The sequence below is a fragment of the Hippoglossus hippoglossus genome, chromosome 2 (genome assembly GCF_009819705.1).
Source record: "Hippoglossus hippoglossus isolate fHipHip1 chromosome 2, fHipHip1.pri, whole genome shotgun sequence".
Classification (NCBI taxonomy): Eukaryota; Metazoa; Chordata; class Actinopteri; order Pleuronectiformes; family Pleuronectidae; genus Hippoglossus; species Hippoglossus hippoglossus.
In genome coordinates, this window is record NC_047152.1 from 9,252,607 (window position 1) to 9,278,074 (window position 25,468).

Here is a 25,468-nt window from a genome sequence, read left to right on the forward strand (position 1 = left end):
TACTTCACAGATTAGGGATTTTGTTAAGTTGTTATACTTGGTGGTTTGGTGTGTGTTGTGTAACATTGTGTACATTCAAAAATATGATAGTCCTCATCATCAGTTAAGTGTTTTTATTGTTTACAGGTGGAGCTGTTGTTATCTTGATGAGTGACAAACCAATCAGAACCCAAACCAGTAAGGAAGTTCATCTTTGTCTCTTAAATCCCAGTTTGCACGACACATTTAAAGTTGTGGTTTTAAAGCTAAACTGTCGGCGCCGAACTTCATTGTCTTTTCAGACCATTTCCCTCAGAAACAGCTCAGTACTTGAGATGGAGACGTTTGTCTTTCTGCAGCATGTCCACTCAGAGAGACTTCTCCTGCACACTTGTCCTTCGACGTCCAGCGTCTCAGAAACTGTGCAGAAGACGGAGCAGGTATGTAAACAGTGTGTGAAAGAGAACTTGTTCCATTTGCACGTTCTTCCCCTGTAGAAACTTTAAATGCATGTAAATCTCTTCCCAATCGCTGAAGTGGGAGCTGAAGACATCTCAGGTGCTTGACGAACCACAGGAGATCCCGTGTATTCATTCTGTCCTTTGTCTCCGGGCTGAAATAATCCAGCGCTCGCATTCAAGTGTTCAGACGACTGTTGGTTTCATTTCCTCCAGACGCCCTGTGTGACTTCCCCTCACGTGCAGCTCACTCTAATCCCCCCAATTATTTTCATGACGAGAAGATTTAGAGCAAGTGTTTCATCCACCTGACAAAACACTCATCTGTACTCAAGCTGCTGCTGCTCCTCGTCCAATGGAGGAGAACCAGTCTGTGTTGTACAGACGGAAGTGGAACAGGTTTTACACTTTCTCTCACAGCTGCACTTGTTGCACTGATTTTGGTCATTTTGTCTAATTTAGTGTGATTTTTCATCTCTTATTGGACGTGTTATCTCCTTTTTGTCATTTTGAAGCATCTCTTCTGGCGTTTAACTTCTCTTTTTGGACATTTTGTGTCTCCTTTAGATCATATTTGTTTATTTGGGGTAATTTCTGTGTCTAATTTTGGTAGTTTAGTATATTTTAATAGTCTTTTTGGTCATTTTGTCATCATTCCATCGTATTGTGGTCGTTTTGTGTCTTCTCTTGGTTGTAGTGTGTCTCTTTGGTATCTTCCGGTCAGATTTGTGTTCGGTCTATTTCAGTAGTACTGTTTTATTTCTGTTTGGACATTTTAAAGCATCTTTTCAGACATTGCATAGAAGCTTTGTCTCAGACCGGACCTCTCGGACCCCTGCTCCTGTTTAGTTACCCATGAATAAAGTATCTGTAGCATCGTGTGTGATCTAAAAGAATCCAGCAAATTAAATAAGAGACAAATCCAGATACTTACTGAATCACAGAGATCAGACATTGACATTTGATTTCCTATCAAATAGATTTTGTTGGTTTGGTATTTTCCGTTTATAATTACAGCTGCGTGTTGATCTATAATAATGATCAGTAATGGATTACATGTTGAGAGTAACTGGGGGGGGGTCCCAGGCTGTAAATCACAGTTGATGCTCAGTGTGTCTGTGCTGCTGGTGATAAGAGTTGAGCTGTATTGAAGCCGGATGGATGCAGAGATCAAAGTGTTCAGTCAGGGCCTCAGAAAAAAAAAAATCCCACAAATCGTGCTCTCCAGATAAAAACCTGATGCTGCTGTGCGACCGCAGCCGGCAGCCGGAGGGCCCCCCCCCCCCCCAAATAACAACCGGTTAGTGGTGCAGGAGTTTTACAATCAGAGAAATCAGAGGGGAGGGGGTGGGGGGGGTTCGTATTTTGGGAAATAGCTGAAGTTTCTTTGAATATTTCTGTAGTTATTTCCTGTTGGTGATGATATGTGGACACCAACATGACATCCAGTTAAGTTGTTTATTAAATTTCACTTATTTATTTGAAACACATTAAAATCATAGACTATAAACCAGGATGGCACTTACTCGAGCTCCTTCCTCCACCAACATCTCAAGCTGCAGCCTCCTAAATATCTTTATTTCTGCTTATTTAGGGGACAGATATTTATGAGTGTTTCTAATTTGGTGCAGATCCAAATAAAAATCTGGATCTGGTGAATTTAAACGTGGTTCCATAAGGAGACTGTTGGAGGTTTATGTACTTCTATCATATTCCCGTGGAGTTACAGCCCTGGATGACCACACTGCTCAGTTTTTAATATCATACCTACGCTACAGTAGCTCAGTCTGTAGTCCTGCTGTGGAATCTCAGTATTATTCTCTGTCGACCTGCCAATCACCATCAGCATCAGAATAAATTGGACCTTCCTCAGATACTGTCATTGATTTGCTTCTATCTCCCTCTGCCACGCCGCAGCATCGAGCCGCCTCCACTATTGATCTGCAGCTGGAATAATAAAACCTCCACGGGAACGTCGTCCCATCTGGATATGACTTTTATTTAAAAACTCAATTCTCCTCGGCCGCGGAGAAAAGACGACGTGTCACATCGCAGCAGACGAGGTTGTGAACGAATCAAACAAATCAACAGGGCCGGTTTCTAATGAGTTAACCCCCCCCCCCCCCTCTTTTAAACCGGTCCTGATTTAACGTCTGACTCGTGTTGAGTCTGTCGTCGTATGAATCTGCAGCCGCTGTATTTATTTCCCCCGGTTTGACTTTTCCCCGGTGCAGGTGCTTGAATTCACAGCCTTTATCTGCTCCTCTTAATGTCACATGTAACCAAAGGGCTGCAGAAATGTCAGGCGCCCACACACACACACACACACACACACACACACACACACACACACACACACACACACACACACACACACACACACACACACACACACACTTTCCCCTTTTCTTTGACAAAATAATGCATGAAATCTTTGGTTTTGCTGAAAAACTATTTCCTCCTCTGTAAAATATTGAGCATCACTGTGACCTTTGACCTTTTACACAAACATGCAAATATGCACATGATCACCGGGTTGTAGTCGACTCTATTTACTCTCCACACTTTTCCTGTCTCGTGGCATTTAACCATAGAAATAAGAAAATAACGAAATATTCCATCTGGGAACAACACGTCCTGCATCTTCAATTATTCATCTAATCCGGCTTCAAAGTTTTATTCTGCACATGTGTAGAAATGCAGATTTGTAAAAAATACATTACTCAAATAAAATGATGTATTACGAGTCTGAAGAGTTAAACCTCAGTATAATTATAAGTAAATAAATATAAATAAAAACTCTCTAACTCTGTTTCTGGATTTAAAATGTTAAAAAACTAATTTATGAGGTTTTATCTGATAAAAAAACTAATATTACATTTTACTGTAAAATAATAATTTGTCCCAAAACGTGTTATGTCAGGAAATAAAAGTAAAATGAAAAATTTCACAGAAAAAATTTAAAAACGTTGAAATTAAATGAAAAATTGAATAATTTAAAATAGAATAAAAACATTCAAATCAAACGTCCAAAGTTCAGCAGCAGTAACTTCATTTATTTATGAAATCAGACAATGACAGTTTACTGTGAGAACACAAGACCACTGAATACTGTGATAAATCACTATGACTAATAACCAGGGTTTGTGATAAACAACACAAAAGGATGAGACGCACACAAGCTGAGAAGCACAAAAACGTAGAAAAACAAACTGTACCTGCCAAACATGTTTTTATACACTTGCAGTTTATAGTTTTGTCTTTACTTAACAATACAATGCAAATAATTAAATACTAATATCATTTGAATTAATGAAACAAAAAATCGGTCCTTTCCTGGTCCACAGGATTTAAAAAGGAACCGTTACCATGCGTCACGTCGATATGATGAAAATTACAGATAAGATACGACTCCTCAAATAAAAGGTTTGCGTCCGAAATCCTTCTGAAGTGTTTTTTATGCAGCGCACAGAGCTCAAACTGACCGGATCGACTCCAGGGATTCAACTGGAAATAATCTAACAGTGCCATCGCCGAGGAAAACAAACGTCCCCGTGTGTCGCCTCGTTCTCCCACGTCTCTAAAATGGCAATGTGTCGAGGAATAACTTATCTATCACGGCGGGCGGCGGCACCAGGTCCTCCAGCTTCAGGTAGAAAATCCTCTGCAGGCCCTGGATGCACAGAGTGCGCAGCTCAGGCAGCTTTTGTAAAAGTCTGGACAAATGGTTGGACCAAGAGTCCGAGCCTCCGTCTGTGCACGTGCCTCCGTCCTTCAGGCACTTGACAACGTTGCTCTGCAGCTCCTCCACTCTCTTCGGCTCCTTTAGTCCGTGTCTCTCTGCAGGTCCATAAATCACAAAGAACCTATTAGATGGTTTATCGATCGATCAACTGTGGCCAATTCCAAATCTCTAAATCCTATAAAGTAACAGGGACGACTTTGAGTCCTTGACACTTGAAAACAACAAAGTGTGAGCATGAATTAAGTGTTTCTGAGTCTCACCTGTGACCAGCGCGAGGCTGCATATGCAGGAGAAGGTGGAGACGTCCAGGTTCATCCTCTGCAGGTTGGCGGAGAATTCCACGATGCTGTCGATCCACTCCCCGAAGCCCCGGAGGCACTGGAGCCGGTGCCACACCGAGCCATCGCAGAAGATCAGCTTCCCCTCCTCAGGGTTGGATCTGAAACGTGGGTGAAATTGAAACGTAAAAAGGGGCAGAACATAAATCACACTTATATGCACAAGACGGGTGCAAAGAAACCTGTCACACATTGTGGGATCATTTCAAAAGAAGAGCGTAGCCTCAAATTTCAGGCCCTATGATTTAAAAAGTCCTCTTAATAAATCTAATTCTGCAGCTTCCAAAGAAAAGAGAAGTGACAGAAGTCAGGACCTGGGTGTGATAACAGCTTCTTTACCTGTATGAGAGGCGTAACACAAAGAGCTCCAGGAAAGCCGAGTAGAAGAGCAGGTCCTGGTCGTGTTTGGGCAGAGCGGTAAAGCCAGGGACCTTCTGCGCCCACCCCCGAATCACCTCCATGGACGTGGTCAGGAGGTCGTAGAACTGCCTGACGTGCTGCGCCTCATCTCCCAGAGGACTCCCGGGACTTCCCCTGAACTGCATCACGGGAAACGCCATGAATCAGTGCTGTGTTCTGTGTTTCAGGTTAAAAGTGGAGCGGTCAACGTCAACTCTTACTTTGGAGTAGTCGAGTTGAGAGGGTGGAGGGTTCGACTCCACATGTGCCCTGATGAGGGCGCTCAGGAGGCTGCTGACGGGTGAGTCTGTGAGAGCTTTGGGTTTGGAGGGCAGGCGACCTCTCCGACCTTTCAGACCGTCGGTCCTCACCACTGCAGAGCAGGTGCAGAAAGAGACGTGATAAATGGGGTTTCGAACATAGACTGAATACAAAGAGGTTTGGAGGTGTGTCTCTTTACCTTCTTTGACCATCCCCACCGTAAGGCACTTCTGGAAGCGACAGTATTGGCACCGGTTCCTCCTGCGTTTGTCCACCGGGCAGCTTTTGGCAGCCAGACACACGTACTTGGCCTTTTTCTGCACTGTGCGCTTCATGAAGACAGGAGGAGAATCAGTCAGATGACAAAACCTGCACTTGACCTCAACGTGATCATGTGTGAAACCATCTGAGAACCGTCCCTGACATCTCAAAGGGGTTTTACGGCACAAAAAATGAGCCTGTGTGAGATGTTCTGATCTGTGGAACCCTCTTTGAATGGTTCTCCACACAAGAACTTACCCTGGTTCCACACATGGATCCTTAAACGGTCCTTTTAAAATCGTCAGCAGCGCTCTGGCTCCTGTGGGCCGTGCGAGGCAGGATAAGGCATTCAGCTGGCGGACAGGGCAGTCTGGGTAAATACAGGGTCGTGGACATTCATAATTTGGAGAATCGCAGGGGGAATCTCCTCAGAGACAAGGGGCGGGGGGGTGTTTTTATTCAGGGCACGTCAGAGGCCGTTTTCATGCAGGACATTTGCCCCTAAACCGCTTGTGTCAAGGGATCAGAACGTGCGTTTGAAGTGTAATGACCAATTTAGCAGGTCTCAGAGGGATTTTTATATCACAGCCTGTTACTAGAAATTAGGGTTTTATCAGGCGACAGTGAGGCCATGTGGGAAAATGAATACATCAGTGCTTTTGTGAAAGAATGGTCAGATATAATCTCTAAAAGAACCAACTTCAATCCAATCAAAGCTTCAATTCTGACAACTGCATTAATCTGTTTATAATTTTAATGGAAATATAAAGGTTCCTGTTTAATTTTTGTGTAAATCTCCTGCAGTTTCTAAGTATAACTGCAGTTTTTAATGCAACTTTAAGTCGAACACAAACCTTGAAGAATCCCTTGCAGCCCTCGCAGGTGCGCACTCCGTAGTGCTGGCACGCTGCGTTATCCCCGCACACCGCGCACAGCCCCTCCGAGCTCAGGGGTCCGCGGCAGGGCGCAGAGGACCCCTGGTAGTCCATGAAGGGGTGGGTGTGGGCGAGCTGCAGCGGGTGAGGAAACCCCACCGCGGGCTGCTTCCCCAGGCCGGGGGAGCCCAAACCCCCGGGACTGTCCGGCGGCTGGTGCGCGTCCAGGTTCATGGACACGTGGAGGGATCCGTCGAACTTCATCTGGCACGCGGACAAACTCTGCCCGCTGTGCTGCGCGTGTTTCAGAGAGAACAACGAGAACCTGCACAGCGCGTTCTTCCTGTGCGCCGCCGCCGCCAAATAGTCCTGACGAAAAGTGTACAGGGAAGCGGAGTCGTCCCAGATGTGGCCCGCTGGAGTCTGGAAGCCGGGCGTGATGGGGGTGTGCGGGGAGGGAGACCGGTAGTAGTAAACCGAGCCCGGGGAGGAGAGCAGCTCGTCGGGCTGGTGCGAGGGATGCGGAGTCGGCTGGTACCGCGGACACCCGTGCGCATCCTCCACCTTTACGCACGGCAGCTCCGCCTGAACCGGCATCTGGAAGAGGCACGGGGGCTTCACGTCGTACCCGGAGCTGTACGAGTCCGCCAGGGGGCCGAAGCTGGGGCCGGAGGAAGCAGCGGAGATCTCGCTGTTGGTGAGGTCCATGCTGAACTTGACAAACTCCGGGGTGAGGAAGTCGCAGCTGCGCTCCCCGGCACCGCTCTGGGAAGCCGGGCTGGCTCCGGGTGGAGAGGAGCCGCACTGGGTCTGCACGCACGGCATGGTGGTCCCTGCACACCAGGAGATACAAGTGGGTGAACTGGTTTCACTGCTAAATACAGCCTGTTGCATTCAGGAGGATGAGTTATTTTACTTAAAAGGTGATTCAAATCTAACAATATGTCGAAAATCACTTTTGTCTTTGTCACACAAATTATTATAAAACATTTAATTTAAAACAAGTTTCAAGACTGTTCTTTTGAGATCAACATGCATAAATAATGTAATGTAGTTATTTATTACCTGAAGACTTGAATCGTCTTATGTTTCAGAGGAGCTTGTTTCCTGCGGGATTTGTTTTTCTGGAAACAAAAGATAAAACCACACCAGAGCGTCACTTGCAGGATTAAGACTGAACTGAAGCTGTTGACATGTAGAAAAGCAGAAAGTACCTTAAAGCTCCGTCCAGTGCAGCAGAGCCGTGATAAATAGTCCCATCTCTCCTCTGGTGCTGGACGTGTTACACTCTCTCTCCCCTGCTCCAGCTCTTGACTCTGCTGCAGACTCACACCCACAATGTGCTTTTGTTTACGCGGTGCGCGCCGTGTGCCAAACCCCGTTACGCACAAGCCACAGAGGGGTGGAGTGTGGGCCATTGACTGGTCCGGGCACAGAAATTTGGAAAAAATGCTTGTGACCCACTTCCCTGCAGTTTGCGTCATAGCTTAGTTATTTTATTGCCGTTTAACAACTCGTAAATCTATTATATAATGTTGTGTAGGGATGTGTGTTGTGCTTTGAAACTTAAAGGGAAGTTATTCACCGATAAGAATCAGATTAATCTTGTCTTTTATCTTTGGTATAAACATCTTCATTCTGCAGCATTTGAAAATGTCACATTATTTCTCGCTGCTCGGCCTCTGGGCTCAGACGAGTGAAAGGTCTCAGTGTCTCTGAGTTAAGAGCGAGACGACCCAGATGAGGAGGCTACACATTCTGTGCTTGTATCTGTGGTCAGGTTGTGCGTTTGCATCTTTGTGTAGTTGTGTTGTGTCTCCATTGTTGTGTCTCCACCTCTGTGTGGACATTTTGTGTCTCTTACTGGTCTTTTTAGGGCATTTTTCCTCTATGTGGTTATCAAAGTCTCAGTATAGTTGTTCTGTGGTTTTATGTTTTCGTGGTCTTGTATTTTAATCATCTTCTTCATCTCTTCGTGGTATTTGCTTTTCTTTGAGGTCGTTTCCTGCCCGTTTTGGCCATTTTGTGTCTTTGTAGTTGATTCATGTGACCTTGGAGTTATTACTGATCTCTTTGTGGTTGTTGTTTATCTCTTTGTGGTGATTCTGGTTGTTTTGTGTCTCCAGGGTCATCGAGCATTTGTGATATTTTTGCATCTCTTTTTTTTGTGTGCTGCTGTTGACGTCCCTGTGGGTTTTTTCTTTGGTCTTTTTCTGTGTCATCAGCGTCATTTTGTATTGTTTGTGTCCATTTTGTGTCTCTGTGGGTTGATTTGTTTCATTGTGCATCTTCTTTTTGGGTCATGTTGTATCTTTGTAGTCGTTTTGTTTGTTGTAGTCCAAGTTCTTTTGTCGTTTTGTGGTAATTTAGCATCTGTTTGTAGTAATTTTGTGTCGTAGTCCCTGTGCTTAATTGTGTGTCTGTTTGTGGTGACGTAGAATCTGTTTGTAGTTATTCTGTGTAACTCAGTAGTTTTTAATATTTCTTGTAGTTGTGTGTGTGATTTTACAGGTAAAACTCTGAGTAAAAGCCTTTTGGCTTGTGTCCATCAGATCCGCTCATTAATCCAACCATGACTGACAGAAGCAAACGACAGCTGGTGGCCCCTCAACCTTTATGATTGTCCTGGAGGAGGAGGAGGAGGAGGAGGAGGAGGATGGAGGAAGGAAGGAAGAGGAGCAGGATGGAGATGGAGGAAGATGGGGAGGGGGATGGAGGAGGAGGAGGGAGGAAGATGGAGATGGAGGAGGATAGAGATGGGGAGGGGGATGGAGGCGGAGGAGCAGGATGGAGATGGAGGAGGAGTAGGGAAGAGGATGGAGGAGGAGATGCATGGAGGAGGATAGGGGATGGAGGGAGGAGGAGGGAGGATGGAAGAGGACAGGGAGGAGGTGTAGGAGGAGATGCATGTAGGTGGAGAGGGGATGGAGGGAGGAAGAGGTGGAGGATGAAGGAGGAGAGGTAAAATGGAGGTGGGGGAGGGATGAAGGAGGAGGAGAAGGAAGGAGGAGGAAGAAGGAAGGAGAAGGAGGAAGAAGATGGAGGGAGGAGGAGGAGGAGGAAGGAGGAGGAGGCGGAAGAAGGAAGGAGGGAGGAGGATGAGGAAGGAGAAGGAAGGAGGAGGAAGAAGGAAGGAGAAGGAGGAAGAAGATGGAGGGAGGAGGAGGAGGAAGGAGGAGGAGGCGGAAGAAGGAAGGAGAAGGAGGAAGAAGGAGGAGGAAGAAAGAGGAGGAAGAGGAAGGAGGGAGGAGGATGAGGAAGGAGGAGGAGGAAGAAGATGGAGGAAGAAGATGGAGGGAGGAGGATGAGGAAGAAGGAAGAGCACCACCGTTGCGCAACCTTGCCCTCCCCTTACGTCGCCTCGAACGCGATTGGACGAGCTCCGCCCAGCGCAGCCCCCTGATTGGCTGCGGGCGGCGTCACTCCCCCGGGGCTTCACTTCCTGGTTGTAGCTGTCAGACGCAGCGACCGTTTGATCAACAGCTGATGTCGCGAGTCCTGCTCCGCTTCACCTCCACAAACCTGTAAGTGACGATGTCCGAGCGACTTCCTCTCGTGTCCCGTCGCCTTTTGAACGTGTGTCCGTTCCGGGGTTCAACCGGAAACAACCCGGGCGTGTGAGAGTTGACGTTTGTAACGAAGTAACGAAGTAACGAGCTCCGTGTCAGGGAAGGACACGGGAGGTGACCGAGAACAGGAACACCCTCCATCTCTTCCTGTCGGGGGGGGGGGGGGGGGGTTCCTCTCGTGAAGCGCGGATTCCTGTTAGCACGCAGCTAATCCACTGTAATAACACAGTGTCCACAGCGTCCAAGCTGCTGGGGACACTGGTCCCACACTAATCTGCTCCCACAGAGGACAACACAGCAGAGACACTGTCAGTATGGAGTTTGGTGTTCAAGCAGCTTCCTCTGCTGAAGCACAGTGAGGGAGGAGGAGGAGGAGGAGGAGGGTGAAGGAGGGGTACCCCAGCTTCATCCTGAGGAGGAGGAGGAGGGTGAAGGAGGGGTACCCCAGCTTCATCCTGAGGAGGAGGAGGAGGAGGAGGAGGTGTTTTTCGTGTCAACAGTTAGAGACAGCCCCAGTGGTTGATCCTGCTGAACTGCAGCCGTCAGCAGATTCCTGTCACCAGGTTGCTCGGGGCTAATTATTGTCATATTTGGCCTTTGCAGGTTTCGGTAATGAGCAGCCGGTGAAAGGGTGTGAACACGTGAGGCCTGTGGCTCAGTGTGTTTGGGTTGGGTTGTGTTGTGTTGGGTTGTGTTGTGTTCAGGAGGACAATGCACAGGGGCCGGAGTCCAGAGGTTTCCAGATGTACACGAGAAACAGGAATAACACGCTTAAACGTGACTCGTTTTTAAGATAGGAAACGTCACTGAGGCCACACTGAGGAGATTCAGCAGCAAATGAAAGAGAAGAGAAGACGTTAAAGTATGAAAAGGATGTAGAAATACTCTAACACAATGAGAAATACAGCCAGAAAATACTGAGGGTATGTACATAATACACACCTTTCATATTATCTGTAGAGAAACGTGTTTGACTAAGGTACAGTGGCACAGATGATAAGACGATGTAAACTGTATTTTTTGATTTATGTAAAGGAGATATTATAATAAACTCTTATAAGTATATAGATATATTTACTCATTTTATTCTACTTTTAAAGTACATGAAACTTATATTTTCTGGTAGTTTTAAGTGACATTGTACAACTTTAATCTGGTCAGAAATTGGCAGAAATGTGCAGATGTTTGGTGCAAATGTTTCCTGTTATGACGTCTGTGTAATAATTATTCAGACCAAACTGCTTGTTGACATTTGTGCCATCTGCAGCTGTGTTGAAATGCAGTAGAATCTGCCTCGGCGTGTGTTGCCTCTCTGGATCCTCACACGTGCATCGCTGTGCCAATGCAGATATTTGGGGCGGGACTCTGGGGGGAGTGGAGGCCCTCGGCCCTCGGCCTCAACCTGGTGTCATGTTCGGCTCCATATGCAACACGGGCTCATTATAGAGACATTGTAACTGGTGCTTATTGTAAACTGTGAATACGCTGTTCAGATTTGTATTTGCTGTTTGGCGTCGAGTTGCAGAATCTGATCGAATGAGTTGAAGCTGTAAGTTTCCCTGTTTTCAGGATGATTTACTGCATTTGACTCTTTAGTAAGTGAATCTGGGTTTGAAACAATCACTGGATTGTTCAATCAAGTCATTTTTAAGAATGTATCATTTGGTCCATAAATCAGTTTTAAGTAAAAGGTCAGAACAGTTTTATAAAGTCAGAAATGACGTCTTTTTACTGTAAATTAAATCTCATACGTGACCAAGAAAAGCTGCAAGTCCTCACATCTGATGAGCTGCGACAAGAGAAAGTTTGTTCGTCCAAATAACCAATTAAATGAGTTGTTAATTGATCATGTCTCAATCGGCTAATTGATTAATCAGCTCTAAATATGATGCTTCCTGCAGGGACTCTCTGCAGGAACATTTTAAAATATCCTTATGTGAAAACTAAATGTCATCTGTGTAATTAGTCATTTATCACCGACTCTTAATGCATTCGCACACAGGAGTTAATTATCACAGCGTAGACGCCTTCGTCAACAATCCTTCTCGTTATCGACCAATCTGTCAATTGCTGATTTCCACGAATCGAACTGTCTGATCATGTAGTGTTTTTAAATGTCACAACTGAAAACAAATGACCGTCATGAGTTTCCAGAGGGAGTGAGGTGTCTTCATCTTTATTTACTACTTTAAAAAGTGAACTTCATAACGACAGGACAGGGACACAGGTAGAAGTTGCAGCTGTATAATTAAGTTGTGGTGTAACAGGTTATAAGTTTCTCTCTAAGTTATGAGAGGTGATCGGTGATATAATCCGACACCAGCTTCCTGTGCACGGCGTCTCCATGTGAAAGTTTGTTATGGTGTTGCAGCGCTTGAGATCCTCCTCCCCCCCCCCCCCCCACCGCACACACCCGACTCCCTCTCTTTAACTTGCCTCCTTCACCTGTCAAGTCACAGCCTTATAACCCAAGTGTCCCCGCTCTGTCTCCTCTCTGCACTTTACTCTCCCTGCAGCGCCAGCGATGGCGTTCAGGAAGGCTCTGAAGCGGACGGCGCTCATTGGAGGGGGGGCGGCGGCCACATTCTTTGGCCTCTCGCAATTAATCGAGTACAGGAAGATAAAGGTAAGATGAAGGAAGCCGCCCTGGAGCTTGTGTGATCATTCCACCGCATCTTTGCTTCTTTTCTTCTTGCATGAGTACAGTTTGCGAGAGTTAAGTTGTGAGTATCCTGTTTATGAAACCTGGCTGTGCCCTTCCTGATTCCACAAGGGAGGAGCTGCCTGTCACGACAAGTCCTCTCTAGATTTTGGAATGTGTTTGCTTTTGCCCCTGAAGGTTTCTGTTCTTTTTTTTATTTATATAATTTTTTACAGATTGCTGTGCACGAGGCCACGTGCACTGGATCCTGCTCTGCTTAGAAACAACGAATAGAATCAAACTCAATGTATTTTCTTCTCAGGTTTTTTGCATCCAAATGATTATTCTTCTACTTTCAAGTCCGACGAGTTTGTCTTGATCATCAAACTTTAAATTGGAGGCGTGGGGGGGTGGGGTCAAAGGTTTAGTCAGTGTGGAAGACACTGTGGCTAACACGGCTTAGCATAAAGACTTGAGAGATCTAACGTAGCTCTGGCTGAAAGTCACCGGCGACTCTAAAGCTCACTTCTTAAATTACATCCTCCGAAACTCTTTTACTCCTGAATATTGACGACAGAAACTCCGGTGATTGGAGAACACCAGGTCGAGTGTTTGTTCGAGGGGTTGAAGTCGAAGTCTGACGTTAGAAAACCAGCGTTCGTCTTCCGGTCAAGTCTCAAAACTGAGCCACGGATCATCTTCATTATAAATAACCGCCCAGCAGCTGTTCTTCCCCCCGACCTCTGACCTCACGCAGGCCTGTTTTTAGAACATGCCGCTCAACCTACATGCCAGACTTTATTTGACTGTACATCCTAATGTGAACTCTGTTTTGTGTCCTGGCGCGATAATGTCTTCTCTTGCCCATCGTCGTCCCCTCCACCAAAGCATGGATTGGTAAGCAAAGAAGTCGACCCTGATGAAATCTAATTATTTTCACAATAGTTGATAATCATGCATGCGCCTGATCCCAGTAATTGCAATGCTGATGAGAGGAATGTCCGTCTTGTCTCCTGTAGCAAAGGGATATGGCTTGAAGAAGTTTGCAAGGCAGCGGCCGATTGGCTATTAGCATGGGCTTTGCTTTGCCGTTCAATGTCCTAACCTGATTACGGGGGGGGGGGGGGGGACTTAATTCTGTGGCGATGTTTGTCTGTATGCATCATCAAAAAATTGACAATGATTATATCATCGCCTTGTTTGCGGCCGCGGAGCCTCAATTACAAACGCCTGCGGCCATTTGCAAGTCAAATCGCCGCGTTCGCCTCAGAGCGGCTTGATGCAATCATTCAGCCGGAAAAATGAATAAATATCTCATCACGAGTGTGATTCACGTCCTCGTATCGGAGGAGCTGTGTGTTTCCCTCGTAGGTGTGATTATTCCTGTAAAGTTAATTATCCTGATAGTCAGACAATGGGTTTTAATGATGTCCAAAGACTGGAGTTGGATTGGTTTGCTGGGTTTGGCGGAGATGCGCATGTTGCAGCAGCAGGTAGTAGTAACCCGTAGCACGATCTGCTTTGCTTCTATTCGCTACGAGAATATGTTTTTATTTGTTTGTAGCAACACTTGTGAAGTAAAGGGAACAATGAGATATCATAAGCACAATTATTTCCTCACACTCGGCGAAGAACAGCTTCAGAAAATCAGTTTGAGATTGAATATTTAAATGTAAAAGGTAAATCAGCAACGATATCAAACCCTTAGTGAATGTAATCGAGGTTTAATGATACAGTTAAAAAAGAAAACACAAATATAAAAGTTGAATTAAGAAATTAAACCATTAAACTTCTCTGTATTGTTAATTATGTGAAAGTTTCAGCCGATTGGCTCTAACAAATGAGCGTTGACGTCTTTAGTTAAAATACAGACGACATGATAACTTATATTTTTCAGGCTGCTCTTCACTCATCGTAATAACAGTGGATGTATTTCCAGTCGTTATGTTTTTGTTCACACATCCTTTTCCATCCATTACAACGTGATGCATCCTCATTATTCAGAACGATGCATCGTCCCCTGTCACAGTCCGGTGCATGCAGTGTGCTTATAATGTCTCAAACTGCAAGTGTTGCTATATTTAAGATGTTTAAATAGATCTCAACATAGAAATTAACATAGAAATCTATTAACTTTGAAGCTGTGAGAGGTTGTGTGCTCATTGTGCGTTGTCGTCTCGTGTGTCACGACCAGACTCGGATGTCCCAGGTGGCGGCGGAGGCCGAGCTGAAGGCCCCCTTCGCCAACGAGCTTCCCTCTCGCCAGGCGCAGCTCGCCGCGCTGCAAAGCACCGAGGAGTTTGACGTGCTGGTGATCGGAGGAGGGGCCACGGGGGCGGGATGTGCCTTAGACGCTGTCACGCGCAGTAAGCTCACCGTCGGCAGCTCCGCTCTGCTTTACACTGCCACACACCCCCCACCCCCCCCAGGGACCCAACAGGTTTCAAGTCTGTAATTGTCCTCGTGGAGGGAAAGGCCCGGTGACGGTTTATAATGGTCTCACTCGGAAGAGCAAAGGTCGTCACTGGAAATACACTTAATGGTTTGATAGTTCCACACTTACACAGTTTATAGTACTGGGATTTATGATATTCTGCCTCACCCCTGTTTAGCTTGATGCACATTTTTCTGAACACATAAAACATTTGTTATGTCGACTTAGAGAAGTTGTGCTCGCTTGATATAAATAACTTCACTGCAGAAGAAGATTTATAACAAGTAGAAACTTTTAAACTAATTCTAAAAGTGCGGTGACTCATCTCACACGATGTTCCTCAGACCTGAAGACCGCCCTGGTGGAGAGGAACGACTTCTCCTCTGGGACGAGCAGCCGCAGCACCAAGCTGATCCACGGCGGCGTCCGCTACCTTCAGAAGGCCATCATGCAGTTGGACTACGAACAGGTTCCTCTTCCTCTTTTCATTTCCCCTCCTCATCCTCGCCTGGTTGCCGCTGTTGCTTCATCTTGTTTTTTTTCCGTCTCATCAGTACATGATGGTGAAAGAGGCCCTTCATGAGCGAGCCAACCTTCTGGAGATCGCCCCTCACCTGTCGGCCCCGCTGCCCATCATGCTCCCTGTTTACAAGTAAGTGTCAGACTCTGGTAAATGGTTCCAGTCTTATCGTCCACCTACTATTAGCTTTTCCTATCACACACGTCACAGCGTCAGGGGCAATGTGAGGCTCTGCAACCTGCCCAAGGACATTTCAGCAAGTGGACTGACTGGCTGAGGATTATACAACCCCCCCTCTACTTAGTGGACGACTCACTTTACCTCCTTAGTCCACAGAATGAATATAAGTGAGCTCAGGACACGAGGACAAACAGTTGAAGACTTCAAATGATGTTTAAAAGAGCCAATCTTCCTTTCCCAGGTGGTGGCAGCTGCCTTACTACTGGGCGGGGATCAAGATGTACGACCTGGTGGCCGGGATTCATTGCCTGAAGAGCAGCTACGTCCTCAGCAAGACCAAGGCCCTGGAGCACTTCCCCATGCTGAAGAAGGACAAGCTGGTGGGAGCCATCGTCTACTACGACGGTGAGTCACCGGCTTTGTATATGTTCACATAGACACCAGCGTGTTTGGAGAGTAAATCTAACAGGAACGCGCTCGCTTTATTTTCTGTAAACTCCGAAAGGAGGCAGGTGGGTGAGGGCTGCTGCTTTTGTCCTTTTCACTGTTTTCTCTTCTCGCTGCCAACGACTGGAAATGAACAGAATCAATTGATGGATTGTATGAAATGAGACAAATACATATTCCGTGATTTTAAAGTACAGCTGTTGAGCCTCTCTGTGCTGAAGCCATGTGAAACTACGCTTTGTTTTCAAAATGTGAAAATGTTTAACACCCAAACAAAAAAGACCAGTGTTCAAGAGGAGCAACTGTTTTATTCTTTTCTTTTTGATTTGACCTTTACTTTTGTGGGAAAACTCGCATCTGGCTTTAAAAGTGAAAAAGTAAATTCCTAAAAAGACTGAATAACTCGTCCTGTTAAAGATAGTGAAAAGATTAAAGACCTCCCTCTGATGTGAATCCTGCCCGAGGCGTTCACATGTCCACTGGTCCCTGACAAAACGTGTTGACAGGCCGGTGGGACGCCCTCTCCGCCCCGGGGCAGTAAAGGTTGCGTGTTCGCCGGCTGGGTGCGGAGCAGAATCATACATATGCTGAGTGTCCAGCTGAGTGTGAGGAGATTCTCGTCCCTCCGGGCGTTGTCTCCTCGCCGCCACTGCAAATAACAACTGTGTCTGCGGGTGATGTGTGTGTGCGACTGTCGGCTGCTCCGTCTGTCGGCTGGTCTCACAACAGAGAGCTGGTTTTTAGATATATGAGGATTTTACTGTTTATTGTATCTCACAGTTAAAAACAACCGATTAGACGAGAGCCAGGCTGATGTGGATTTTACAGATTTCTGATATTTTGGCCGATGTATAAACAACGATTCCTGAGATGTTGTTTGTGATTGAGGCTTGAAATTTTACATTTTAACCTCAAACTCTAAATAACGGAAAATACACCACTACAACCAAATATTGTGAAATTTAATTAAGAAAATAATCTTTTCTGCATTTTTAATTAAGGAAAATAGAAGTTTAACATTTAAATTCAAACTGGATATTCTTATCTCAGATATAAGTGGATTTACTGGAGGCTGGAAAAACGGGAAAAAGCATTTCCTTGGTGCGAAGCAGCACATGTTTGATTCCCTCCTCCAGCGCCACCTGCTCTGAGGGGGCAGACGGGGCCGGGATGGTGGAGGGCTGGGGCGTCTTTTCTCCAATTATGCCGTCTGGAACAATCACGCCCGTGACATTTGGAAATCTGACCTTCTCTCCTGGCGGTGAGCGGCGGCGGCGGCGGTCGGACCGGCTGAGCAACAGCCACTTTCTCCCGCTGTCTTGGTTACCGCCACCAGCCGCAGCATCTTTTATTCTCAGACACAAGGGAGCAAGTGTGTGGGCCTCACTCCTCCGTTCACTCTGAGGGAGCTGGTCTGTTTATGTGCTGCTGTAGCTACAGCGTCGTCTTGTGGTTCATTGTCGGTGCATTGCTGAGGGGTTTCTAATATTCTGACCCCTGAGGTAGAAACACCTTTTAATATCACGTGGTACAGCACCAGTCTGGACTGAATCAACGCTTTATTATTCAAACTAAGACTGAACCAACATGATCCTGTTTTATTATTTAGAAACACAACTCTTCCTCTTCTCCGTCCCCATCAGGGCAGCACAACGACGCCCGGATGAACCTGGCCATCGCCCTCAGTGCTGTGCGCTACGGCGGCGCCATCGCCAACTACACGGAGGTGGTTCACCTGCTGAAGACAAAAGACGAGGAGACCGGCAAGGAGAGGGTGTGCGGCGCCCGCTGCAGGGACGTCATCGCCGGTGAGGCGTGGCCAAGGTTTCCCTGAAGAACTAGTTAGAGGAGATTTACATCAGTTATCTTTACCACCTTTAATAAACAATATTTTACATGTACTCAGTTTAAAGACTGTAAAATAATTAATCGTATTTTTTAAATGTTGCATGAATTGATGTGCAGTGAATCGTCCTCTCAGCTTCTACTCTTTAGTGTTAGATATAAAATGTAATAAAGATTTATGATGCCGTTATATTTTAGAGGCAAAGGTCAGTGAGAGCTGCAGTTCAACACAATATGTTTTTACCACTTATTTGAATCGTCCGTCTTATCAACAGGAAATGAATTTGACGTGAAGGCGAAGTGTGTGATCAACGCCACCGGCCCGTTCACCGACTCCGTGAGGAAGATGGACAACCAGGAAACCATGAACATCTGTCAGCCCAGTGCCGGAGTCCACATCGTCATCCCCGGCTACTACAGGTGATCAACGCTGACATTAATCTTTATTTAAGTTCCCTTCTTTTCAAATGCATTAACGCGTGCATATTATTCCAGTGTGTTCTCGTTCCTCTGTGTAAACGCCGAGCTGGATAAACTGTTATCTGACCTATACTTACATGCACAGAACAATCGTCTCTGGTTAAGACACAGCGGCGCGATAGAGCGGTTCTGTTGAAGTTGAGGTATTTTAAAGTTCAGCGAAGCTTATTGAGCGAAACCCGAGGGAGCGCGAGCCCTTTGAGCGGCGGCAGAAATGCCAACCACCTAATTCTCTCGTCTTCCTCCTGCCCGCGATCTGCCACCCCCACCTCTTCCTCCTTCCTCCTGTCGTTTCTCCGTTTTTCCTCCTCTCTAACTCCTCAATTTGATCAACTCCTCATTGTCTCCCTTTTGGTTTTACCTGTCTTCTAAGCTTCACCTGACACATTCAGTAACTTAGATATTATAACCACAACCTGCTGCCACTTATACATTTGTTTTTCGTGATGAATCCGACAGTCCCGACCACATGGGTCTGCTCGATCCCGCCACCAGCGACGGACGTGTCATCTTCTTCCTGCCGTGGGAGAAGGTGACCATCGCCGGCACAACCGACAGCCCCACCAGCGTGACGGCTCACCCGATCCCGGGGGAGGACGACATCAACTTCATCCTGAACGAGGTCCGCAACTACCTCAGCCCGGACGTAGAAGGTACCTCCTCTGTCCTGAGCAGCACGAAGTCACTGTCACCTTTTTTTAAGAAGAGGAAGTTTCTGAGTTTAGTAGAAGAACGATGACTCTGTAACATTCAGCTCTGGTGACTGTGTGTGTTTGTGTTGTTGTGTCGCAGTGCGGCGAGGGGACGTGCTGGCAGCGTGGAGCGGCATCCGTCCCCTGGTGACCGACCCCAACTCCAAAGACACTCAGTCCATCTGCAGGAACCACATCGTCAGCATCAGCGACAGCGGACTGGTCACCATCGCCGGTCAGTTTGAAGGTTTTAAAATATTTAACTTTTACTTTAACCTTTGGATATTAACGCCCAGCTTTCGTCCTCGTCCAGGTGGGAAGTGGACAACCTACAGGTCCATGGCCGAGGAGACTCTGGACGCCGCCATCAAATCTCACGGCCTCTCGGCTGAATCCTGCAAGACGGTTGGTCTGATGCTGGAGGGGGCGAAGGGCTGGACGCCGACGCTCTACATCCGCCTGGTGCAGGACTACGGCCTGGAGCAGGAGGTGAGACACCACGGCCACAAACAGTCCCACCAGTGGAGTTAAACCTCAGTGGCTGAAGCCAGATGAGTTAGAAGATGACGTGAAGGTAGAAAACTGCAGTTTCAGGCCTGAATCTTCACTATAAAGTCAGAAAGTCGGGCCCCAAAGAACGACTGATTCTGTGCAGCCACAGCAACTACAACATTTCATGAGAACCCTTTAAACTCTGTGATTGTCGACACACAGGACACGACAACACCTGCGTGGCACAGGTTGAGGTTTTTGTCTCTGTACAGACACAAAGATGCTGTTCACGGTTTCTGCTCCACATGAAATAGTTTGAGTCTTTTCGCCAAAATGTCTTCATCACTCTGTTCCTCTTCGAGTCGAACAATCAAGACACAACCTTTAGGAAGACGGGAACTATTTCTTTGGCAGCAGCAGCGCCGACCGAGAACAGTTGTGACTTCCTGAAACATTTTCAGCGCAGTGAGGTGTAGAGAGAGGAGACCTTTAACTACCTACTGTACACACACACACAGACACACACACACACACACACACACACACACACACGCACACACACAGGTTCATCTGCAAACAAGCCTGTAAGAGACAGTCACTCTCTTCTTCAGCAGCCGTGGATCTGACATTAAAGCCGCTGCTGTAACAACGCTGACATTTCTTCTACACAAAAGACTGGACACACGTGGAGACGCACTGTTCGCTGAGCAATGTATCACTGGCATTAAGTCGGGGCACATCGATTTACATCAGCTACACGCCATCTTTCCAATAATTGGCCTGAGCGTTTTCATTAAAGCCAATAGGACATTGTTTCATGGAGAAAAAGTGCCGGAGTGTCTTCAGTACACTTACTCCTCATTAGAGGCATCCGGCCGCGGCTCTGGAATATTCCGAAAAGGTCACTGTTGATATTTGGACAACGTTTGCCCTTTGAACATGATCGGCAAGCCCCCGCGATCTGAATAGCAAAGAGAGCTCTCGTGTTCTGTAACACATGACGCAGCATCGACAAAGTGGCGCTAACGCTTATCGCTCGGCTCCGAGGAGGTGGAATCGATCCCGTGAACGCGAAGGAGCTGCCACCGGGAGACGTGTTGTTTAACCTGCGACTTTAGGGTCGTGGAAGCAGCGGAAGTAAATAAACTTAAAGACAACAAATCAAAACTCAAATGATCACGACACAGAGTCCGGGCTGCAGACTCACGCTCTTTACTCCAGTCAGAAATAAACTATGCAAAGATGTTTTTCTACATTTTATTATCATTTGTTTAATCTTTCCACTGTTTTATTTTATATTTTTTATCTCGTTTCCTTCTCTCATCTCCTTTCCTCTGTGCTCAGGTCGCTCAGCACTTGGCCGCCACGTATGGAGGGAAAGCGTTCGACGTGGCCAAGATGGCTCAGGTCACGGGGCAGCGATGGCCGATCGTGGGCAAGCGGCTGGTGTCTGAGTTCCCGTACATCGAGAGCGAGGTGAAGTGCGACGCCATGGAAACGCCTCGGTTGTGTCTCACAGCTTTTCATCTCATTCATGTGTGTGTGTGTCTTCCTCCTCAGGTGCTGTACGCCATCAAGGAGTACGCCTGCACCGCCATCGACGTCATCGCCCGACGCACACGCCTGGGCTTCCTGAACGTGCAGGCGGCCGACGAGGCGCTGCCACGCATCGTCCAGATCATGGCGAAGGAGCTGAGCTGGAGTCAGGAGAGGACGACGGTGTGGCTCCACTAAAGGTTCATCTATTACCATGTGAGATACAGTCAAGAGGAAATATTCACTTCTCTCTCTCTGTGTGAAAATCAGGCTGAACTGGAAGCAGCCAAGAAGTTTCTGTACCAGGAGATGGGCTACAGGTCTCGTTCTGAGCAGCTGACCAAGACCACCGAGATCAACCTGGACTACCAGGAAGTCGTCAGGTGATGAGATGCTGATTGGTTCAGACCAGGTCGACCTCTGGGACCTCTGTGACCTCTGTGACCTCTGTGCTAATAACTCATGTTTGTTTGACAGATACAAGAAACGTTTCCACAAGTTTGACAAAGAGAGCAAAGGATTCATCACCACGGTCGACGTCCAGCAGGTTCTAGGAGTAAGCGTTCGTTCTCTCTCTCTCTTTCTCTCCACCTCTTTCCTCATCTCCTCCTCTTTTGTCTTTCTTTCTTCCCTCACACGTTTTCCTGATCTATTATTGATCCTCGTTTTTTTCCCCTCTTCTCTAAAGAGCATCAACGTTCACATCGACGAAAACGCGCTTCATGAAATCCTCAACGAGGTCGACGTCAACAAGAACGGACAAATAGAAATAGACGAGTTCCTGCAGGTACGTTCCAGGTGTTGAGTCAGTGTCAATGAAATTCTCATCGTGTTCAACACATGTTATAATTATTTAGTTTATTTTGATCCTGAGGCTGATAGAAATCAGCATTTTGACTATTTCAGTGTGTTTCCAATAGAAATAATGATTCCTCCAGTTCTGTGTCCTCAGAGAAAGTAAATGTCAGTTTGGTTTCAGTCTTTGTTGCAACAGCTCGACTGTTTCCAGGAGAAATCCACATGTGGCAGGAATGTTTTTGAATTAAGGAGGATTCTGCTCAAAGTGAAGAAAACGAGTTGTCACATTGGAAACGGACAAATATTTTTCTCCACTGGAAAATAAAATTAGACTTTGGCGAAGCGTTGACAGATTTACAAAATATAGGATAAAGATAAAGAATTTGCAGCTGAATTCTTCTGTCTTCTGTCGCCTGGTTTTTCTGCAGAAATCTGGATTCAAATCCTTAAATTCAGCGTTTTATAGACTAAATATCTGTTTTCATATCATAGATATTAATTCTCTAGCAGCAGTAAAAGCCTCAACATGTCTGAAGTCGTCTGTTTTCAGTGGTTTTCCTCGTGTTCCTCGCTGCCACGTTCTCTCTGGTCTGGAGTTGTGGTTAAGGACAAACTGTCCAGCAGAGACGTGGAGGTGTGAAGTCTGAGCCACAGGTTTGAGCTGATGAGGCTAATGAGAGAGGAGTTATCGTGTAATGAGGCCTGAAGTGCGTCCGCTGCTAAATCACTTCCTCACAGAGTCGTCACGTTGCAGCTCCATGACAGTCGGGGGTTTAGTCCTCGTTAGTGGACGAGTCTTTTCCCAGAAATCAGCTGGAGTCAAAATACCTGAAGTACGACGGAGCTGGATCTTTATTTAATTATTTAATTCATGTTGTGTGTTTTGTTTGTTTCTGCCTGTGTTGCTCCGACCGGCCGTGGACGACTTAGGGACAACAAGCAGGTAGTGAAGCGCCAGTGGGGGGGGGGGGTCGGCCGCTGTCGCCCTCCTGAGTCAACAACCATTAACAAAAAAGATACACAACTTTCCTGAAAACTTTGAAACTGACAAAACTAAAAACTGGTCCAACAAGTGTTAAAGCTGCACGAGGTGACTTCACGTGTTATTGACACCAAATCCCATGAACAGACCAAAGCAGCTGATCCCATCTCTCATCCAGGTCTCGTTTGATTGATTGATTGGATCAATAAAGTGAATCAGATGTTTTTGAGCCTTTAAAACATCTGTGAGATTACGAATGTGGAAAGTGCTTATTCAAACGTCATGTATAAATATATATTAAGTAGAATTTATTTATCTCTGTAGCTGAAAACATCACCAATACATTTTCTTTTTATTATTTAAATCCAGAACTGTAGTTTCAGTTAAAACTGAATGTATTTATTTATTTACAGATCTGATGGAGACGAATAAATAAGATAAATAAATGTTCTAAAATCATTTTAAATGATTAGATTAAATTTGTAAGATTAAATTCGACAGTATTTCTTCTTCATAATTAAAACCAACTCTTAGAAAATACAGACAAACGACACTTGTTTGTTCCTTTCATGGGTTTTGGTCGACAATAAGAGAAAAGTAGAACAAGGTAAATATCTGAAGCTGCATCTTCACATTCACACGCGAGTCACACGCCTGGTTCAGCTTCAACACGCGAAGAACACGGCTGGTGCTGGTTTCACGTGTGACGGTGGTCGGACGCCTCTGAAGTCTGTGGGGATTTCACACAAGTGTCGTATGGGTAATTATTTCCTGCCAGTGTGACAAGTTAACCTTTTCCTCCGTGCGCCGTGTTTCCCCCGCTGCAGCTGATGAGCGCCGTGAAGAAGGGCCAAGTGTCGGACAGCCGGTTCGCCATCCTGATGAAGACGGCGGAGGAGACTCTGGATAAGAGGGGCCCGGTGACGGTGGACCGCAGCGGGGGCGGAGTCTGAGCACGCAGGGTTTTAAGAGGATGCAAAGGAAGAGGTGGTAATGACAACAACAACAACAACAACACAACATGCAAATGGTGCTATTTGAATGACAATGCAGCAATCAAGCACGCGGGCGGACGGATTCACTCCTGATTCCTGAGGGGGAAAGAGAATCTGATGATCCAGGGCAGATTTTCAAGAGTCGATGCTTTTGTATGTCTCTCAACATCCGGTGCCTCAGATGTCTCACAGCACACAACCTGTTTTATACTCTGTCTTTCAAACTGTTTAAATTGTCTCTGCAGCTTCTCCAACACTCCTTTTTTTTAAAAAACGTTATTCTTGTTAAACGACGCCGATTGAAACCGTCCTCGACGCGACGCAGCTTTCGAGTCTTTGGTCAAGTTTGATTTCACGGGTTCATTGTTTCCCTCAAAGTTTCCTGGAGAGAATTGGTCTGAAGGGACGAAAGAGAAATGCACTTGAAACGTGATGAACACCAACATCTTGGTTTTCTGACAGAGAAGATGAAAACAACACGTCCCTCCAGGGAACTTTAGTGAATAATGTCCTGTCAATCAAATCCTCACTGATCGTGTCAGTGTGTAGTTTCTGATCTGAGCACTAGTGGTTTTAATATTTAATATTTAATGGGTTTTAAAAGCACTCGGAGACGTTTCTGAACCTTTTCTGTTGCCTGCTCTTTGTCTTGAGGGTTTTTAAACAACCGATCAGGGTTAAATGTAAAAATCATTTTTTTCCAGCGAACTACTGACGTTTACATGACGAGGTTTCAAGCTTTAGCTTCCAAATCACTGCTGTTACTGTTCTTTCCATATATGTATATTTATTCTTCTCTCCTCATATTATAGATTTTAACTATATTTTAAAGTGCACCTCTAAAGCAGAATGTTTTTATTGCCACACGTTAACTTTATTCTCTAAATAATTCAAAGCTAAATCTACATTTTGAAGAAAGTATTTTATTTTATTTAGTGTTTTGCTTTTCTTTTAGATTGAGCAGCTGTGTTAACTCAGTCTGTGGGACGGGTCTATAACCTGCATGCTGTCAGCTGATTGTAATGACAACTTTAAAGCAGATTAATGTCGTCGCATGTTTTGGTTTTATGAGTTTGGTGATTTTCTTCTTTTAAAGGGTCTGAATGTACAGATTTACCTTCACGTGCCTCAGATATGACACTGAACTATTTACACTCTGTTTCACAAACAAGTGCAACAAATACAGGAAGTAATGTTGAGATATTGATCATTTATAAGAGTTATTATAATAGGAAATGTGTTTGAAATGCATTGTATGTTTATACGTGTGAGAACCGAGGCCTGTTGTAAAGGACGAGTGTTTTAATATAAACGTTAGTTTGGTTATTAGAGACGTGTAACTCAAAAAGGGACTTTTATTTTGAAGGGCTGGGGTGTCGTACTGAAATCTGGACGATTAAAACAAAAACAATGTGGGAATAAATATCAATATTTGAGTTAAATTTATTGATTCGAAGGACGTTTAAGTCAGATTCTTATGTTCCCAATCAATGCTTCCACTTTTATTTTGGCACTTATTTTCTTTTGAATTAAAAAATGTG

General features: G+C 45.7%; 2 protein-coding genes across 8 annotated transcripts; one reads left to right on the forward strand and one right to left on the reverse strand.

Moving 5' to 3' along the window:
• Positions 1-410: 410 nt before the first annotated feature.
• Positions 411-25,379, forward strand: gpd2 (glycerol-3-phosphate dehydrogenase 2 (mitochondrial)). 4 transcript variants are annotated; one of them, XM_034606809.1, is made up of 18 exons: positions 411-419; positions 12,402-12,511; positions 13,415-13,423; positions 14,721-14,892; positions 15,305-15,429; positions 15,515-15,612; positions 15,902-16,065; positions 17,751-17,915; positions 18,228-18,372; positions 18,892-19,085; positions 19,225-19,359; positions 19,438-19,613; positions 20,961-21,092; positions 21,177-21,335; positions 21,423-21,535; positions 21,630-21,708; positions 21,841-21,939; positions 23,760-25,379. In XM_034606809.1, the coding sequence occupies exons 2-18, from the start codon at positions 12,410-12,412 to the stop codon at positions 23,883-23,885; spliced, it is 2,193 nt and encodes a 730-aa protein (XP_034462700.1). In that variant the 5' UTR covers positions 411-419; positions 12,402-12,409; the 3' UTR covers positions 23,886-25,379. The 4 variants fall into 4 exon arrangements, with proteins under 4 accessions (XP_034462700.1, XP_034462715.1, XP_034462708.1 ...); XM_034606801.1 differs by lacking the exon at positions 411-419 and adding an exon at positions 9,559-9,840; XM_034606824.1 differs by lacking the exon at positions 13,415-13,423.
• Positions 3,379-7,932, reverse strand: LOC117774461 (nuclear receptor subfamily 4 group A member 2-like). 4 transcript variants are annotated; one of them, XM_034606934.1, is made up of 8 exons: positions 7,531-7,932; positions 7,382-7,439; positions 6,296-7,149; positions 5,380-5,509; positions 5,141-5,292; positions 4,860-5,059; positions 4,443-4,621; positions 3,379-4,277 (listed from the first exon to the last, which is right to left on the reverse strand). In XM_034606934.1, exons 3-8 carry the CDS (start codon positions 7,139-7,141, stop codon positions 4,018-4,020), a joined length of 1,767 nt encoding a protein of 588 aa, XP_034462825.1. In that variant the 5' UTR covers positions 7,142-7,149; positions 7,382-7,439; positions 7,531-7,932; the 3' UTR covers positions 3,379-4,017. The 4 variants fall into 4 exon arrangements, with proteins under 4 accessions (XP_034462825.1, XP_034462807.1, XP_034462815.1 ...); XM_034606916.1 differs by having other exon boundaries at positions 7,382-7,932; XM_034606924.1 differs by having other exon boundaries at positions 6,296-7,201; positions 7,382-7,932.
• Positions 25,380-25,468: the final 89 nt, after the last annotated feature.